Source organism: Bombus vancouverensis, chromosome 6, assembly GCF_051014615.1.
Source record: "Bombus vancouverensis nearcticus chromosome 6, iyBomVanc1_principal, whole genome shotgun sequence".
Classification (NCBI taxonomy): Eukaryota; Metazoa; Arthropoda; class Insecta; order Hymenoptera; family Apidae; genus Bombus; species Bombus vancouverensis.
Window position 1 is genome coordinate 15,826,045 of NC_134916.1, and position 19,288 is coordinate 15,845,332.

Sequence of the window (19,288 nt, forward strand, 5' to 3'; positions counted from 1 at the left end):
AAAATTTTACATACATATGTATAACTTTCGAAAAAAAAATTCTTTAGTAATTATTCAACTTTTGATATTCATCTAGACTAGAGACAATTATTCGATATCCCTAGACAAATGCCATTCGTTTCTAATTATAAACAATTTGTCTAAATTCCTTTAAAACATCTTTAATGTTAATGTTTGTTATGTGCATTTAATTAAGTTTGTGATTAAAAATACGTAATGAATAGTTAAGATACATAATTACAAATTTCAAGAAGGATTTTGTTGATAATTTAGCACACTTCAAGTGAGGAGAGACTTCTTATTGACATAATGTATGCTATTTGCACGTAATTTTTACGAATTTCAGTTATTAAATCTATGTTATTAAATTTTCATAAGAACTTAATAACTGTTATTGACATTTCAAGAAGATCGGTAATTTATTGCGAGTATACTTACTTGCAATTTTGTACAATGTCTTTCTGCAATATTTAACATCAACAATTCTTTCAAGAAAATTTGGAGATTAACATGTACTGAACTATTCTGTGACAAATTATAAAGAAATGTGATAGTGCTAAAATCTCGACTTTTTTAGGTAATACAATTTATTTAAAAATATCATTTAACAAAACCTTTGACTTGATGATTCACAATACACTTTTTTTCTTCTATTGTGAAGTATATCCATTCTTAGTTCCTTACTCATTGTCAGACAATATTACTAATAAATTTGCTGATTATCTTTGAACATTCTGCATCCTACAACTTTATTAATACAATAACAGAGTAGTAAATTATAATTCTAATTCAAAATATCATTTGTTTATATTTTGACTTTGGTATTGTTATTGTTTAGCATTTATGATAGATTAAGTAACATAATATTGGTGATTTTATCATTTTGATTCTATAAGTTGCAATATTGTTATTAGAAAAACATATTTGTTGCTATGTATTTTGCAAAGTATAATATAATTTTACATAGAAAAGCATGAAGTTACTGATTATTATGTAGTTAATAAATAATATTTATGTGACAATAATATGTATTTTATTACATTTTTGTTTTTTATTTGTGTAACCCCATATGAATCATTTAGGTGATTTGATATAAAATTAACCACAGATACTTATTTGAAAATTATAAATAAGATGTTTCCTATTTCATCATTCTTTTTTAAATTTTGTAGTAATTTTTGGTTATGTGCTTAGTGTAGATCCAGTATATAGCAAATGTATTTGCTTATTAGGTGCGTTGGAACATAGGTAGTGCTGCTGTTCATCTCTTCAAGTATAGGTATCTCTATGATGTTTTCGTCAGGTCTTAGCTGCAATCTATCTTTTCCTAGTTGTCTGGGTTATCCACAGGATAACGAAGAATTAATACCAAAAATGGCTAGAGAGCCAATAATTCTTAATGTTTATGATATGGTAAGGTCCTTTTAAGTTTCTTTTTAAAATATCTTTTTAATTTTTATTGATGCACATTTGTAATAAATACATTTCGTGTTTCAGTATTGGATAAACGAATATACTACTCCAATTGGATTGGGTGTATTTCATTCTGGAGTTGAAATATATGGAACAGGTATATTTACATAATGTTTTATATATATATATATATTTCTTTTAATTCCATCTGAATCTATTAAAATTAGCTGAATTATTTCAATTTGCAGAATATGCATATGGAGGTCATTCTAAACCAATTTCTGGAATTTTTGAAATCACACCGAGAGTTGCTGAAGAATTAGGGGAGCAATTTAGATATAGGTACAGATATTTTAGTAAGGATATGTTGATATTATTTCTAAAGAAGAGTATGTTTATTTTTCATCATCGTAGGCAATCAGTACACATTGGATATACAGATTTCACAGAAGAAGATGTAACTAGGATCGTTACTGAATTAGGAAAAGATTTTAGGGGTGATCGTTACCATTTAATGAATAAAAATTGTAATCATTTTAGTAGTCAACTTACACTTGTATGTATATAAAAATAGTATATAATCACTTATTAATTAATACAATGCTAATATTATATTTTTATTCTAAATTGTAGATTTTGTGTGGTCAAGAAATACCAGGTTGGGTAAATCGCCTTGCATATTTCAGTTCTTGTGTACCATTCCTTCAACGTTGTCTACCAAAGGAATGGTTAACTCCCGATGCACTTCAACATTCTCTGAATCAAGTCAGCCATGAAAGTACATCCTCTGAAAGTACGTCTTCTGATACTTCCTTGTAACATTTGGCCAATTTTTTAAAACGAAGAGATTTAAAATGTCATAGGAGTTACACCATTTAGAGAGTTTATGCGCAAAGGAAGTTTATCGTGACAGTAACTATATCGCCAAGACCGTGGAATCCGAGAAACAAAACCGTCAAGATGAGGTACAAATTTCATATTGTACTCTAGAATTCCAGTGGTGATTTAATAATACTGAAAAAATGCCTTTCTTGCAACATGTCGTCTTTTAAATTCTGGACGGCAGTATACAATGTCGCGTGTGTTCTTTGTTGTATCACACAATCGAAATTTAATAGGTATACACTTAATAGATAATTACGTATAAAACAAAGGCATAAAGAGACTGGAACGTATTCATTTATTAGTTAATCACATTAATTTTTTAAGAAATTTTTTGTGAATTAGATTTTATACATGTAATATCTGTCATTTCAAATCGCATTTCAAAATTAATATTTGTAAAACATACAATTCGTTCAAATTATATTTTAGAATTATCTAGTGATGTTTTTCTAAACATTCAATAACCTGGTTTACTTGGATATTATAATTATTTATGTTATGTATACATGCGACACCTCTCTGTACAGCTGCCATTAATATTGTTAGGAAATTTAAATGAAGAATGAATGTAATATACATATATAATATATATATAATATAATATATATATATATATATTAACATTCATATAAAATAAATAAATTAAGAATAACTTACTTTTCATCTATGATTTAATGAAAATATGTTTTGTGCAAATACTTTTATAAGGAACATATTTATAATTTTATAATTCAAATTTTGAGTCAACAGTTTTTCACTATATGGATATCACATTCCACAAAGGTAATTTTGAATTTTGCGCAATATAGAACAATAGAATTAATATAATGTTGTGATTTTGGAAGCATTTGTTAGATCCAAAATCTAATGAATTCTTTTTAAACATTCATGACATACAAATCATTACTAATGTTGCTAAAACTGTTGTTGACACCAAGTTTATAATGTTATATGTTGAAAAAAATGAAAAATTCATAAAGTTATTCGAATATGATATAAATACAAAAAAATTCTGTTGAATATATTATATTTGTAAAATGTAACACAAAAAACAAGTAACAATTAGTGCCAATTCAATGTTTTGTTAATTCTGTTTTAATGACTAATATTAGGAAGTGACATGTTGCATAAAATTCATAGATGTTATCAATCATAAAATTATTATATTTAATGTTAACATATGAATATCTTTCAATGAATTATTTATAGAACAATTTCGGATATATAACAATTACATCTAATATAATAGTCAACAAAAATATTAATTACTCTTTATTTATATAATTATATTATAGAAAGCTTTTTTTGAAGTTAGATTTAAAATTAATTTGGATTAATAGAATTATTTAATATACTAATTTACACGAAATTACCAAATTTAAATTCGTGCGTCTCTGTACGACATATGTTTAAAAAAGAATGTCTTCTTCATATACATATATGTATTATATTTTCAAAAAAAAGGTATTAAAAATAATTAGTCATTATAAATATTTTATAGACCAAAACATGTTATGTTTTATATTCCTCACTAATAATTGTATTGATACAGAGTTATAAAATGAATTACTTATGCGATATAGAATACTAAAATAATGAAGCATATAAAGCACAATATACAATATAAGTACAAAAGCTTACGTATCTTTTTAAATGGTCTTTTTTATAATGATATTTAGTTTATTGTTTCAGTAGGGACCTTTGTCTTACTGTTAATGATTTCATTTTAAAAAATAAATATTCTAATAATTATTATTTTGTTTTGTTAATTATGATAATACCTAAAATTAAGACCAGTTTTAATCATTAATTATATTGTACTCATACATCAAGTTTACTAATATAATTCTTTATTACAAAAAAATTAAGTTATTATTATTTCAGTGAAGAATGAATTTAAGAGAAAGGAAATATATTCATCTTTTATCATAGATTTTGTATGAAACAAAATGTAAAACAAAAATTATAAATACTATGAAATCTACAAAAAAAATGTTTGTGAGGAAATCTTACAAACATAAGAATTTGGTTTTCTTTTTACCATAATGTAAGTACTTCTTACTATAATGACACACTTTAAATAATATACAATGAGATACAATTCATTATTCAAAATGCAAATAATTGCTTGCAATTGCTTTTAATAAATATCGTAAATATAATGCACATATTAGTTATAAATAAATTCATAGTATAGAATACGCTAAACTAAGTTGCTAAAAAAAAGATTAATAATCAGGTCATTACATGCACTGGTACTAAACCAATGGGATACATAAATCATTATTAATTGTTACATAAAATATTCTAACAACTCGTAAAAAAGTAAACTATTGAATCATACAAATCTGTATATGCATACATATAATCATTCTATTTTCGTGCAGAATGCCAGTCGTACATTTTGATTATGCGTAAAAAAAAGCATAATTATAGCACAGTTTTTACATGTTATAAAACGACGTACTCAAAATTTCAGTGTCATATATGTGCAGACTAAAAAAAAGAAGGAAAATGAAAGATTCGAAGGGTCTAAAATCAAATTGAAATTGGAACCTTATTTAGAAATTGAATTATTTACAAAAATATAAAATCAATGCTATACAAAGTGACTATTTCTTCGTATGTTCTATTTATAAACAAACTCGGTTTAGATACAAGGCAACATAAGACAAACAGATGTATCTTTGATTTTAGAACCCTTAAGTAACAATTGCGGATAATAGACAAATCATTGAATTTCGTTGGTAAGTACAATAACACGTACATTGCTACAATTTATAAACATATGATGACATTTCTAGAATAGTTCTAGAATTCATTTTTAAACTTTATTTTATTCTGGTATGGACAGCAATATCTGTACTATTACATTCTTTGTCTGATAACATTAACACTTTTTTCTTCTATTAACGGTTTCTTCTATATTTTTAATATAAGAATGTCAAACCTATTGCAGTCGATATATATTTCTTTTATAATTATATTTTCATGTCTTACCATTACACAAATGTGATAAAGTCGTTTCAAGTTTCTTTTTTTTGGTATTATACGCATGTTATAGTTATTATGCTAACTTTATATCCATCAACGATGATCTTTTTAAAGAGTTGGAACTTCGATTTTCATGTATATTTGTCACTGTTTTATGAAAATAAAAAAGAATTGCTCGGAATGTAGCGTATCAATATTTTACCGTAACATTTTCAATATTTCATAAACTTTTCGATACTTTTTTAAACTTTTTTCATTAAAATTCATTATAAATATATGTAAATTTAAATGCATGATTCAGCATTATTTTTTTTACATGCACTTTATTTTCGTGTATGCAAGAATTGAATCCATACTGTAGTTATTTGTTTTACTGTATGCCGTGTTTAGGGATATGAAGATAAAACATCTTCAATCCATAATTACTTGAGTAAGAATGGAGCAACTCGGGATTCTTGACCGTTAAATGTTATTTCATATTTTAACTACTGGTATAGAATCCTGAGATAATTATTTTGTTCTACCAACTCTTTTTTCTCCTCTTTTAGTATAGTTAGCAAATTTTTATAAATGTACATGAAAAATGTATATATTTTATACATTAAAACATATAAAACTTGTTATCTTGTTCTCATCTTTGTTGTAATTTCATTTGTTTTGTTCTAGTCTTACAACTATAAAAAGAACTAAATGTAACTAATTAATCATCAAGTAATACTTTTTTCAAAATTTCATAATAATTCATTATTCTTTTTTTTTGTGAATTTAATGGTTTTTAAATTTTTTAATATAAAAGTACTAAAGATGTTGCGTAATCCTGTAGCGTAATCTTTCTTAACACTTTCTTCAAATTGTTGCAAATATAAATAAGGATTTCAGAATTTCATGGTTTGAAATAAACGATACTTAATCATCGTCGTTCCGTTTTCGTTTCGATTCTATTCTCAGTCATTATGCATTGCACTTGTTAATATTTGACTGACAAATTTTAAATATGTATATGCATTAAAAAAAAAGAGTTTCCACAATGATATTTATAGCCTTAATTATAGAGAAAGCAGTACATTTATAAACGAGAAATCAGTTTTTGTCGCAGTAAGGACAAATCAATATTCAACACTCTTTTACTGTCACAAATATAATACTCATATATCATGTAAAAGTATATAGCCGCCTTGCTTAATAGCTATTTATTAGCAGGAGCTTTAGATACATTGCACGATTATTTCTACTATTCACATGCTGAATAAAATGATGCACCTTACTGCATTATGACGCAATAGAAAATATTTAGTCATAAGGCATCAGATCGATTCACTTCCACTGAATTCATTTGTCACTAAGAATGACTAAGTATATAATTTACTTGAAACTATTATTTATACCTAGATTCAAAAGGTAGGTACGATAGATTAATTAGATTAATTTTTTATTGCTAGATAATTTGACTGAGATTTCAATTTTTATTAACTTAAGGTAGTTCATTACGATGATCAAAAATTAAAATTATGCAAAGTATTCGTATTAAAATTCCGAAAAAAAAGAGGAAATTAAAACGATACCTACTTTGGTAATATATGGCATCGTAAAGCTGATTCATTGATTTCCGAACATAAATTATTTACAATTTATCATTACATAAACTGTAAATTCCCTTGTTAAATATATAACATGTTATAAGTTCTTGAAAACCAGAAAGTTATTGCAACATGATACCAAAATCAATGTTAATATATTTATGAAATCTTTGTATTGATTATTGAATTAAATAACTAAAACATGCAACTTCTTAATTCATTTGTATATACGAGTATTATGCCTTTTGTTAGACGTTTGTAATACAATTAACATAATGCACAAGGTTAGAAAAATGTATTGCACAAAATTGAAAAAAGAAAGAAATAAATACGATAACTTTCCAGCTAAAAATCAAATACGGATATCATTTTATGTAAAAATGTTATCATAGATACTGTAATCCTATTATTCAGGTAGTAGACGCGATTACAGTAAGTTATTAATGTTATGAGAAGTGTTAAATTAATTTTTATGAATCATATGAAGATGAACCATGATCATGAGCGGGACTTGGTGGCGTCGATGGATTTGAACTGTTGTTTGAAGCTATTGAATGTCTAGGACTTCCACCAGAGGTGTGTTCCTACATTAATGAAAAATTGTATGTATTTATTAAAAGTATGATTTCTCTAAACTTTTTAGAACACGTTGAATGTTCTCTATCTATATCATCTTTATATTTGGTTAATATTTTTAGTAAGAAAAAAAGTAATACCTTGTCGTGTAAAGATGCGATGCTACCAAGAGAAAGTGGAGTATGCGATCGTAGATGCACAGATTCCGAATCAACTTGGTCCACAGGAGTACGGGGTAACGAAGGTGGAGTAGCAGTTGGTCGTGGTGGTGCCGGTCCTCTGCGTGATGATGTTGAACCTAAGAAAAGATTTTATATGTGATGTAAGATATCTCAAATAAAATTATGTAACAGAATAAAATACAATACGATTGAGCATATAAATACCGTTATGCGGTGAATATCCGGAATTTCTAGATATATGAGAACTAAGACGTCGGGTATCAGAAGGTGGATGCCTAGGCGGTAGTGGCGCTGGTTTACTTGATGCTTGAATTGCAGGACTATACAACTAAGAAAAAAAATGTAAGTAGACATTTGATATTTTTAGAAATACATAAAGATGTATTATATTCTTACTCTTTGTTGGCTGCTATGAAGATGAGAGCTACTGTGATGACCGCTATGTTGTTGATCAGCTGTTTCAAGTGTAGTAGGCAGGTCTAACAATCGTTGAATCTAATATAAAATATAAGACATTTATAAAATAGATGTATATCAAAAAATATATATATTAACAAAAAAAAAAGGAAACTCAAAATAACTTACCTGTATTCCATTACCCGGACCCATATGACTGATATGATTAAAATTCGTCGGAGCAGATATCATTTTGGAACGTCTATCAGTAGGACGAACAGCTCTATTTCCTTCTCTTAATGAAAATCTCCTTCGCGGTTTTGTCATTTGTCTACCACTTGCATCTAGTGGTGTTAAATTAAGTAGTTCTCCTATTATATTAAATCGAATATTGTATATTATATCTAATCACTTTATAGTTATGATTGTTATTATATGAAGTATACTAACGTTGATGTAAATTGCTCAGAAAAATAACATGTGGCATATCGTTAATGACACAGGACGTTAAAGAACCTGAAGTATTCAGTGGTCGTGCTCGCTTCACATTAAGTGTTTGTAACCAATCTCCAGTTGTACAGTCAAACACATCAATGTGAGTCTCGCTATAAACTAGCAAGTAGCCTTCACAGTAACCTGTGACATAAAGTTATAATTGTTATATGCAATATATGTACATTTGTTATATTTGTACATGTAATATTTGTTACATTTGTAATATGTAATACGAGATTATAATTATATTTCGTTTTAACATGTTCCATATTTAATGCTTTATGAATAACATGCTTTAAGAATAATACTCACTAACTGCTGTAGGAACAGCAGGATACATAATTTCACGATCTCTACTCTTTCTGCCTTGGCTGTCAACATAAACTGCTAATGTATGGAAGACTAATAAGAATTCACCACGTGGCAATTCGATACAACGTAAAGCATCCACAGCACTGTATGTAAGAAAACCTAAGAGCGTATTCTCAGAATGGACCAATGCTAAAACATAAAAATAAGAGATTTATAGGTTTCAAATTAATTCTGAATTTACTTGAGGTCGGATTTATATATTTACAAATAGGGTGATGGTCTCCTAAGATGCTGTAGATAGAAAATCCGGAAGGATATCCGACACAGAAGCGGCCTTCAGAAAGAACTTGCAAAGTTTGTGCATGACATGATAACATCAGTTCACGTATACGTTTATGACGTGTTTTCGTACGCGTAATTTCATAAATAATGACTTGTGATGCATTCTAAATTAAAACAGAAAAATGACATTAAATATAGGAAATATCTATTACATTAATGATCCGATATTATACAATAACATGTCTTACCTGCTTCTTTATGGCAACACACAAACAATAAGTTAGTGGACTGCGACGGACTATCCCGGTCGTTAAAGTTATACATCCTTTAGTTTCTGCAACTTTAATCCATTCAACTTCGTCTCCATCCAATGCACGTACTGGGACCAGCCGTACATGACGTTGTTTTCCACTTAAAACTACTATTAATTGTTCTTCTGTTACATATTCCAGTAAATATATTTTTTTGCCTTCTCCTACTCTTGCAATTTCTAAATATGTAATACAAATTAGTCATAAAATGATTTTGTACACACACACACATATATATATAGGATAGAACATACCGCTACGATCTAAATCTAAACAGAAGAGACCTTCTTCTGTGCCAATGACTAGACGATCTGGATCAATAATTGCTCCTGACATCACATTTTTAATGAGCGCCAATGTATTATCTAGTAATTCTTTTGCTCTAAAGATCTGTAACGTAAAAAGAAGAGCATAAATAAAAATGAATGAGATCGAACGATATCTTATTAATATATACATCGATATACTGTATTTACCGTTGTATTAGGAAGATTGTTTTTCTTTAATATTCTATGTAATTCACTTAAAGCAACTACCCACTTTGTTTTTTCACTTTCAGTGTCTGCAAGCATTAACGTGTGATTTCTTAAACCAGGTGGTTCTAGTAGAGATGTCGTTATCTAAATAAACATGAGATAAAAATAAATCCTGAAGGAATGTATAATAAAAATACAACAAAAGACTTTAAGCATTACCCTAAATATACATGGAATATCTTTCTTTGTAGCATGTATAACATCCGAATCTCGAACAGAACTAACGCTGAATTCTTCGTCCCGCATGTCCAAGACTTGAGACACGTAAACAGATGGTAATGCATTACGATCTGGTGAAATATCATAAAGAAATAATTTGAAGTCGCAAACCACCACAAATTGACGAACCCAGCCCTTTTTCACTCCACCCATTTTTGGCACTTTAACATATCCTTCGTAAGCTGTACCTATTCCTCGTGTAGGATCAATACCTAGTGGTCGTTTTGCTGGAAAAAGTATTTATTATCATGCCATATTAAAGAATTATATTTTCAAAATAAATTGCACTAAATATGATTTCCTAAAGATAACTTACTTTGATCATGTGGCACAGGACACATTGATGGAACTTTATCACAACAGGGCATATGACATGCAAAGCCACAAACTTCACATACAACTCCTTGCCTGGTTAAACCTACCATCAGTGAAGTGCAATGATTACATTTTGTAGGTGCTGAAAATGTTCTTACTAAGAATTGGTGAGATTTTGGTTTTGGTTGAAGATTGGTTTGTCCATGAGATGTTGATGATTTATTGAGAAGTTCATGAGATAACGGAGATGTGGGATCCTAAAATTTAATATATATCGAATTTTAATGTGTAAACGCTTAATGTTATATTAAACTTAGAAAATAATACTCACAATACTGAGTTCAGATAAGTTGCTTTTACTGCTGGAGATACTTGGCGCTCGATTATCTTCGATATCGGCTTCTACGCTATCTGCACTTCCGTGACGTGTACTGCTTGCAGTTTCTTTCAAGAAATGTTCCAAATATGACATTTGAGATGTAGGACGTTCTAAAACTGAAATACAAAAAAAATTTTAAATTAATAGGATAAAAAATGGTAACATCTTTTTTTTGATTATAGGAAGTTGAAATTGTTTTTAATAATGTTAAACTAACAAAGAAAAAAGATATCTGTAATACTTTTATCTATATTCTATTAATATATAAAGAATGTAAAAGTAAGGAATTATGTTTTTCTTTCTACAAGTAGATACATAAATCAATGTAAATTTCATAACATCTTCTTTTGAACATTTTAATATAATCACTGCACTGCAATTTGCACCACACAAACTCTGTTAAAATAGTAATCGTTATTATGCAGGTAAAGGTTGACTGTTTACCAGCAGAAATAGCAAGCATGTAATAAGATGTACTAAAAAGTCAATCAGTTCAAACAATCTAAAGGCGAAAACATTCAGACACAACATACCTGTTAATCATTTAATTACAAAACTGAGTGATTATCAGCTACAACAATTAACAAAGGACAACCATCACCTAAAACGATGAAAAGCTACTGACACTATCCTTAATTGGGGGATGATTATTTCCAACATACAAGAAACACATAACTGATTTTCACAGTAATTGAAATTAAAGTTAACATAGAGCTATGCTTTAAATAAGAACAATCTGATACATTTGACATTTGACGCTCCTTTTTAAAGAAAAACATTTAATGTTTCATACCATTATATTCATAAAAAACATAGCACTGTGTTCTGTAATTAGCATCCCAACTGACTAGTCAATCAAAATCGCGTTTTGTTGCCACTTCATTTACCGGGTGGCGATACGATGGCGACGGCATTCTGACTGATGAATGTGTTGACGGGAACGAATCTAGTTAATAAGCGACATGTCGTGACGCGGGAAGCACGCATTACTGGTAGGGGTGACGACGGCTGATGTACGATGATGCGTTGGGGTTTGGTGCTAACGATGTTTGGAGATTTTCTTGACGTTTTGCTGGATAGGGCAGCTGTCACAAATACAGTTTGAAGATGAGCAACAAGAGGCCCCAGACACAGCTCGTTACGCCAATAAACAGAGGCACTTTGTAGTCTAGAAATCAGAATCGCATACCGTACCGGAGAACCGAATTACTATGCTGGATAGGTATCCAAATAGTAACGATCTCTATTATTGGTAAAGTAAGTATTGGCAATAACTTTTATACTTAGTATATTACCTAAGTGAAGTATTATAGTGAAATAGTTAAATATATTACATATAATACAGACAAAACATTTTGTTAAAATATTAAGGTCAACCTAACAATGTCAGAAAACATCATATTTTAAAAATTAAGTGCCTTATGTTTTTTCAAGACAACAACTGAATTATTCTGATACACATATATTCAATTTTCATTTGTGCCAAATACCTATGAATTATAACATATTTTAAAAATACGTGCATTTTTTATAATATTATTAAAATATTTATACGATCAATATGATCAATTATAATATATATATATATGACCATAAAATGATATTATTACATACATACATATATATGTATACATATGTATACATATATATATGTATGTATGTATGTATATATATATATATGTATGTATATATATATATATATATATATATGTATAATGAATTGCACTTTCATATTTGTAACTGTCTTAAAATACATTTAAATATCAGTCTAGAAACACACACCAACTCTTACTATTCACATTTATAAAAAAAATTAAGAAAAGAAAAAAATAACCACACACTGACTCATACCAATATAATATCAAGCCATTAATTAAACTAATGCAAACTACAAGAAATAGATGGTATTCACATATAGTTATACCTCTTAGAAATTCTATATTTTACTACAAAAACTAAAGAGATTGTTAAATCATACTTCTGACTATAATGACTTGTAATTTTAGTTATAATATAAAAGTAATATACTACGTAATAATATAAATATGCAAGTGCAAAGAATCATGTACACCATTCATGCATCTTCACAACAAACTTTTATTATTTATGTTAATTAATATATGTATTTTATTAGATAAGAGAGACAAAAATAAGAGTTAATAAGCAAATCTTAAGAATTTATATTGAGAAGTATGAATGCTATATATGATTCCTGCTATATATGTCATATAACAATTTCTTGATTCTGTTGACCTTTTGCTAGATGCATGCAAATTTAAAATTAAGAAAAACAATCTAGCATATTTATATAAGAATTCATATATAAAAATTTCTTGTATCACACAATATTTAAATCACATACGGTATTATATATCTAATAAATAATATTTTGTATCTATTTATGATGAACATTCTATTCTATTTATTACGAATTGTATATATAAATCATATACTCCGTGCCACAACATATTAAAATAATACAGAATATTTTACAGAATATGTAGAACAAAACACCGAACAGATATATTCACCGCCTAAACAATGTACGAGAGAGATTAAAAGATTTACAAATTACATACACAGCATGTATCGCAGCAGTTTGTATAATAATAGTTCGTACAGAATTTTTATAAAAACGTAACAATAAAATTTTTACGAAATTTCTTTTTGTAACAGTGCTATATGAAATGTACTTACAGCCATCGCCTGTGTCAAGCCTCGCTTGCAACTCTTTTATTTGCATTTCTTTACGTTTTATCTCGTGCGTGAGTGTATCGAATCGTTGTCTGAAATCTCTTAATTCCCTGTAAATACACAATGATTTACCATTATTAAATTATATCAGTGACATTTAGAGAAATAAAAATATTTTCGTCATTAAAATTCATTTTATTTATAATATATTTAAATTAATTACTTTTGAGCAGCAATTAAATCTGAACGCGTCTTTGTAAGTTCTTCAGATATTGCCTGCTTAGCTTGTATTTCACTTTGTAAAGAACTTTGTAGGTTCAAAAGCTCCATTTTGTCAAGCTTTTGTGATCTACGATTTCGCCAATTTTTATCTGCCATTGTAGAACCACTTCCTACACCACCTACACCGCCAGAATGTTTTAAAAATTCTAATTCTTCTGTCATTTTTGTTGCTAACGCCTGAAATTTATTAAGCACAAAATTAAACAGTTCTTGAGATACATATCATACTATAATACTAATGATCATCATTAATAAAAAAAAATATAGGTAGGACAGACCTGTAAGTATCCTCTAGCATCTTTCTCGTCGGACACCCACTGAATAATTTCGGTAATCTGAGCTTCCCATTGTGCAATAGCTTCCTTCTTGTTTCTTAGTTCCTCATATTCTTCTTCTAATTGTCGTCTTTCACCTTGTATTCTATTAACACTATCGGTAAGAGTGTTAAGTTCTAACATAAGTTTTTTGTTTTCTTCGACTAGCATAATTTTTTCTCTTTCATGACGTCTGTTTAATTCATTTATAGTCTCCTCACTATCAGTGATATTTTCTAATCTTGCATTATCTAATTTTTCTTTCGTTAACTGGACTTCCCTTTCCAATAAATCTCTCCTTGTTTCAGCTTCATGCAATTGTTCTTGGAGACTACGAATTTCAAGATTGAACCTACCTTGTTGTTGGTTCAAATTTTCATTATATTGAACTTCGAGTTTTTCCACTTCTGCTTTTAACCTATTAATTTCTTGTGTCGCTAATGCATGATTTGCACTTGCATCATTTCCCATAGACCTTTGCCTAATTTTCTCTGTTTCTTCCTGCATTTGCTTACAATATTCTTCGCTACGTTCTCTTAATTTTCTTTCTTTACTCGTTTCAGCCATTGCCTCTTCCACTCGATTCTCTAATTCTCTACGTAACTTTTCCGCTTTTCTAATGTCATGTCGTAAGCTGTCAACCTTTTGCATTACAACCTCCAATTCTTCTTCTTTATCTCTGACTTGTCTAGACAATTTTTGTTTCTGTTGTCTTAATTCTGATAATTTGTCTGTAACTTCGGTATATTCAGCCATTGCTAGTTTACGTTGTGTTAATGCATCTTTTAATTCTTTATCTTGAAGTTTAAGCTTCTCCTGGACATCTAACTTATCTTTAATAGCTTCTTCCTTTTCTGATCGAAGAGAGCGTACTAATTTTTCTAATTCCCGTAATTTTGTCATATCACCGTTATCTAAGTTGCGTAATTCACGAGGGACCTCCATGGATTTTAACTGTGATTCTAATTCTAGAAAATTATAAAGAAATATTATGAAATAATAACATGATCAAGTATTCATATATTTTTTACAGTAGTACATATTTAGAGATATATATTTATACCACAGTTGCGTTTAGTAAGTGTATTTATTTCATCCTGAAGTTTTCTTGTTGCATTATTAGAATCTGGTGATATTCCTGGGGAAGAATGACTCATACTAATTTGTTTTTTTAAATCTTCAAGTGCTTGTGTCAGTTGTGCATTTTCTTCCTCCAGTATTTGCACACGTTTATCCTTTTGAGTTATAGCAGACAAACAACCCAGATCAGATATGCAACTGTAATTTATAAATACAAATCCATATTAAGTATACTTCTTTTTAGGAACATAAAGAAGTAAAAGATGCTACTTACCTTCCTTGAGTAAAAGTAAAGCCAACAAATGGTAAATGAAGTGCAGAAAACGCAGAATTTGCTGCTGGTGGAACAGCATCAGAACTGCGAACATCTGTATCATCAACATCAAAGTTTGATGTATCTGTTGGTGAAGAAACTTCAGGAATGTAAGGTGCAGTACTGTCTCTAAGAGTTTCCCAGTTTACTCCTTCAAACCATGGATGTTTCTGTGTTATATAATTACAATTAATTATATTAAATTTAATTGTCTAATTATAACCACATATTATAATTTTTAAGTTAACACATTACATGTTAATACCTTAAAATCATCAATTCCATTTTGACCTAGTCTAAATTCTGAACTACATATTAATTTCCTCATTAAATCCTTAGCTTCTTCAGAAACTTCATACATGTCATCTGCTGGGAAGTCAAAGCAATTCTGAAATTAAGTAAAATACACACATTAATGTGTATAACATATATGTATAATAATTATTATAACATCATTGTAAGAACTTTTATAAGTATAATTCAAATTATTTAATAACCTTATGGTTCATAATTTTCCCATAAGTTTCGACTAGAGATTCTGCATAAAATGGTGTTTCTCCATATAACATTTCATACATGCATACTCCTAAAGACCACCAATCACATTCAGGTCCATATTGTCCTTGACCATCTTCCATTGCCTATATGAAATTCAATGCATTCTTTTTAACATTGATGAGTAGTAAATATCATAAATTAGTAAAATACAAATTAATATTACATAATTTATAAATTATAAAAATAATAATTATATATAAAATAATATGGAAATATAATTTTACCCTTAAGATTTCTGGTGAAATATAGTCTGGTGTGCCAACAGCAACATTACTTTGTGCAGTGCCATCCTCAAACAATCGTAAACAAGATCCAAAATCTGCTAATCTAATATGACCATTTGCATCTAACAAAACATTATCAGGTTTAATATCACGGTGCACATAACGTAAGTCATGTATGGACCCAATAGCCAAAACCATTTCAGCTATGTAAAAACGTGCCATATCTTCTGGAAGGCGATCTTCAAATTTGCTCAATAGTGTTAACAGGTCTCCACCACAGTAATAATCCATGACCAAGTACTACACATTATTATTTAAAACACATAAGATATTTTTATGTTCATAAATGCTTCTAATTGTTATTAATGCTTAGAAGAATTACCAAATTATTGTCATCTTGAAAGGCATAATGAAGATTTGTGATCCATCTACGATCACCATACACCAGTACATCTCTCTCTTCTCTAAAGTATGCAGTTTCTGCACGCTTCAACATTTCCCATTTGTTCAAAATTTTCATTGCAAATACTTTGTCTGAACCACGCATTCTTACAACACATACTTCACCAAATGCACCTCTACCAATAACTTTTACTATTTCAAAATCCTCCCGTGCCAATTGCAAACTCTTAATGCAAGTAGCCACTGGTTTTACTATAAAAAAATATATAAATTTTTTTTAATATGAAATTATAAATTTTAAAAAATACACATATGTTATGTATATATAATATACCAAATTCAATAAAATCTGAGACAGTCTTTTCACGTCGTAAGGAAGAATTACAACATTCATCATATAAGACAAGTAAAATATCAATAAGTGTCTCAATAGAAAATGTGTGGCCTATTCTTCCTTCCCCTTGTACAGGACCATCAATAAAAAGAGATTCTAATTGGCGCAACCTTCCTCCTATGCCTATGAAAATAATAATTATTTAGTAATAATAATATTATAATATAATAATGTGTTTAATGACACATATTTTGTTACAAAAAGCTGTTATATATTTGGGAATATACCATTGATTGCAAGTCCCTTTGGCATAATATCAGGAGGAGGTTGATTATATTGGTGCTGCGACGAATCTGACATGTCTCTTTTGCGAAAAGGTTGCCCCTTACCAAAATCCTTGGATACTATTTCTGTCATTCTTAATAATATTGTTCAATAGTATTTTAAACCACCACATTATGATGTGATGACTATCCTAAAACATTTAATATTATTATTTTTTATGTATAAAATTTAATATAGACCTATAATTATACCATATATTTTATACTTCCATTAAAGATAATGAATTAAATATTTAAAATATTGTCATGTCAATCATTTTCAATAACTCTGTACATAATACACTTGCTTTTTATTAATTTAATCTCTCTTTATTTCATTTAACCAAATATGGATATGGATTCATAATTTGTTAAATGTTTTATTTATAAATATGAAAGATGCAACTAAAAATATCTTAAACAATTAAAAAAATTTTTTGTTATACTACATTTTTACAAATATTTAAAAGACCAATTAAAAGAATATAAATACAAACAGTATCTACAACAAATATAATTGTATACTAATAATTTACCTTAAGAAGATAATTTCCAATAGACATATCTAAATAGGATCACTTTCACTGTTTAAACATTAATTTTGTTTACAACCGTGCAGTGATCGTTTCCCGTTCATGTTATTGATATATACCAGCACGCTTTGAGCTTCTTTTACTCTTATGCAAAGAATGTCAAAAATCAATTCCCTTTAACTTAGCGTGGTATATATGTCCACACGCCACTACGTGTAAAACAATCGAGTTTCATTTAATTCATCATCGGCCATCGTGCCGGAATTACTCACGTCGGAAATTACGTAACTGCTATAAAGATAGCCAAAATATTTGGCGAAGAAAACACGCAACAAGAGAAATACGTGTAAATAAAATGTACAGACAAAAATAGTGCAGCGGGGTAGGGCACCGCATTCGCGATCAACGAATTCAACAAAATCACCAAGACAACTCGTATCGTTCGAAGAAATCAGTATTGTATAGTAGGACTATACAAATACTTCTCGTTTAAATATTAATAATTATAAAATGAAACGTAGATAAATTTTAAAGGGCCATTGTCCCAATTTCTGATATAACCTCGCCACGGCACTACACTCTCATCCCCGATCAAAATTTTTGTGACGTAAAATTCCTATCGCATGTGAGAAAGATGTTTTGAGTGAAAGGCTTTTTCTTTGCCAATCCGGACCGTTTGCTCAAACGATTCGAGCATATCTGCCGAAACGACGCGTCCCGCTATAATATTGGTTTAATTGTTTATTATGCGCACCATTCGTTTATCACAAAACATCTTGCATGGCCACCTCCAAACCCCCAACAATTTGGTTGACCCCCTAGCAGGCCCCATATAGAAAAAAATATGGCAGTCCTACGTCATTGAAAATACCTATGACAGTTCAGCATATAGATAGATCCTATCCTACAATATGAAAGATGTAATGACAAAGCGAGTTCACACAGCGATCATTTGTCAATTGATCAGAGTATATAATTTTCTTCTTTTCTTAAACATGCTTGTCATATTCCAGAAATAAGATTGAGAAGATTAAGATTGAGAATAAAAATTCCATTTTTCCTATGTACAAATTAAAATAATACTGTATAAGCTAATTGGTCCGAAATAAACGAAAAAAAATGTATATACTTTTATACTTTTAAAGTAAAATTGAAATCTGTAAAATATAAAACTTATATTGTTTATAATTAATCATTTTTTCAAATTTAATTTCAAAATTTGTTGAACACAAATCACAATCCATTATTTCAATTCATTATTTATTCCAACTCAATACTAGTTTTTAATGTTTAGTAAATTTTCTAATAATACTTTATATATTAATCTATAAGAAAAAAAAATCATATTTTTATTACTAT

The 19,288-nt window shown here is 28.7% G+C and overlaps 2 protein-coding genes across 13 annotated transcripts; one reads left to right on the plus strand and one right to left on the minus strand.

Moving 5' to 3' along the window:
• Positions 1-153: 153 nt before the first annotated feature.
• On the plus strand, positions 154-3,933 carry LOC117157728 (deubiquitinase DESI2). Of its 7 annotated transcripts, XM_076619306.1 has the most exons (8): positions 184-311; positions 555-577; positions 1,233-1,413; positions 1,498-1,570; positions 1,662-1,755; positions 1,828-1,969; positions 2,047-2,206; positions 2,277-3,933. In XM_076619306.1, exons 3-8 carry the CDS (start codon positions 1,288-1,290, stop codon positions 2,321-2,323), a joined length of 642 nt encoding a protein of 213 aa, XP_076475421.1. In that variant the 5' UTR covers positions 184-311; positions 555-577; positions 1,233-1,287; the 3' UTR covers positions 2,324-3,933. The 7 variants fall into 7 exon arrangements, with proteins under 7 accessions (XP_076475424.1, XP_033191874.1, XP_076475421.1 ...); XM_076619309.1 differs by lacking the exons at positions 184-311; positions 555-577 and adding an exon at positions 154-172; XM_033335983.2 differs by lacking the exon at positions 555-577 and having other exon boundaries at positions 173-311.
• Positions 1,903-18,773, minus strand: gek (serine/threonine-protein kinase gek). 6 transcript variants are annotated; one of them, XM_076619294.1, is made up of 28 exons: positions 18,684-18,760; positions 17,933-18,220; positions 17,361-17,548; positions 17,074-17,256; positions 16,720-16,991; positions 16,338-16,637; positions 16,053-16,196; positions 15,821-15,943; positions 15,517-15,725; positions 15,226-15,440; positions 14,127-15,130; positions 13,790-14,025; positions 13,570-13,676; positions 11,760-11,957; positions 10,825-10,988; positions 10,495-10,750; positions 10,119-10,405; positions 9,900-10,043; positions 9,678-9,813; positions 9,361-9,602; positions 9,096-9,276; positions 8,831-9,019; positions 8,474-8,659; positions 8,213-8,394; positions 8,024-8,122; positions 7,832-7,955; positions 7,586-7,743; positions 3,554-7,453 (listed from the first exon to the last, which is right to left on the minus strand). In XM_076619294.1, exons 3-28 carry the CDS (start codon positions 17,488-17,490, stop codon positions 7,340-7,342), a joined length of 5,583 nt encoding a protein of 1,860 aa, XP_076475409.1. In that variant the 5' UTR covers positions 17,491-17,548; positions 17,933-18,220; positions 18,684-18,760; the 3' UTR covers positions 3,554-7,339. The 6 variants fall into 6 exon arrangements, with proteins under 6 accessions (XP_076475413.1, XP_076475409.1, XP_076475412.1 ...); XM_076619298.1 differs by lacking the exon at positions 3,554-7,453 and adding an exon at positions 1,903-2,200 and having other exon boundaries at positions 17,933-18,773; XM_076619297.1 differs by having other exon boundaries at positions 8,213-8,367; positions 17,933-18,773.
• Positions 18,774-19,288: the final 515 nt, after the last annotated feature.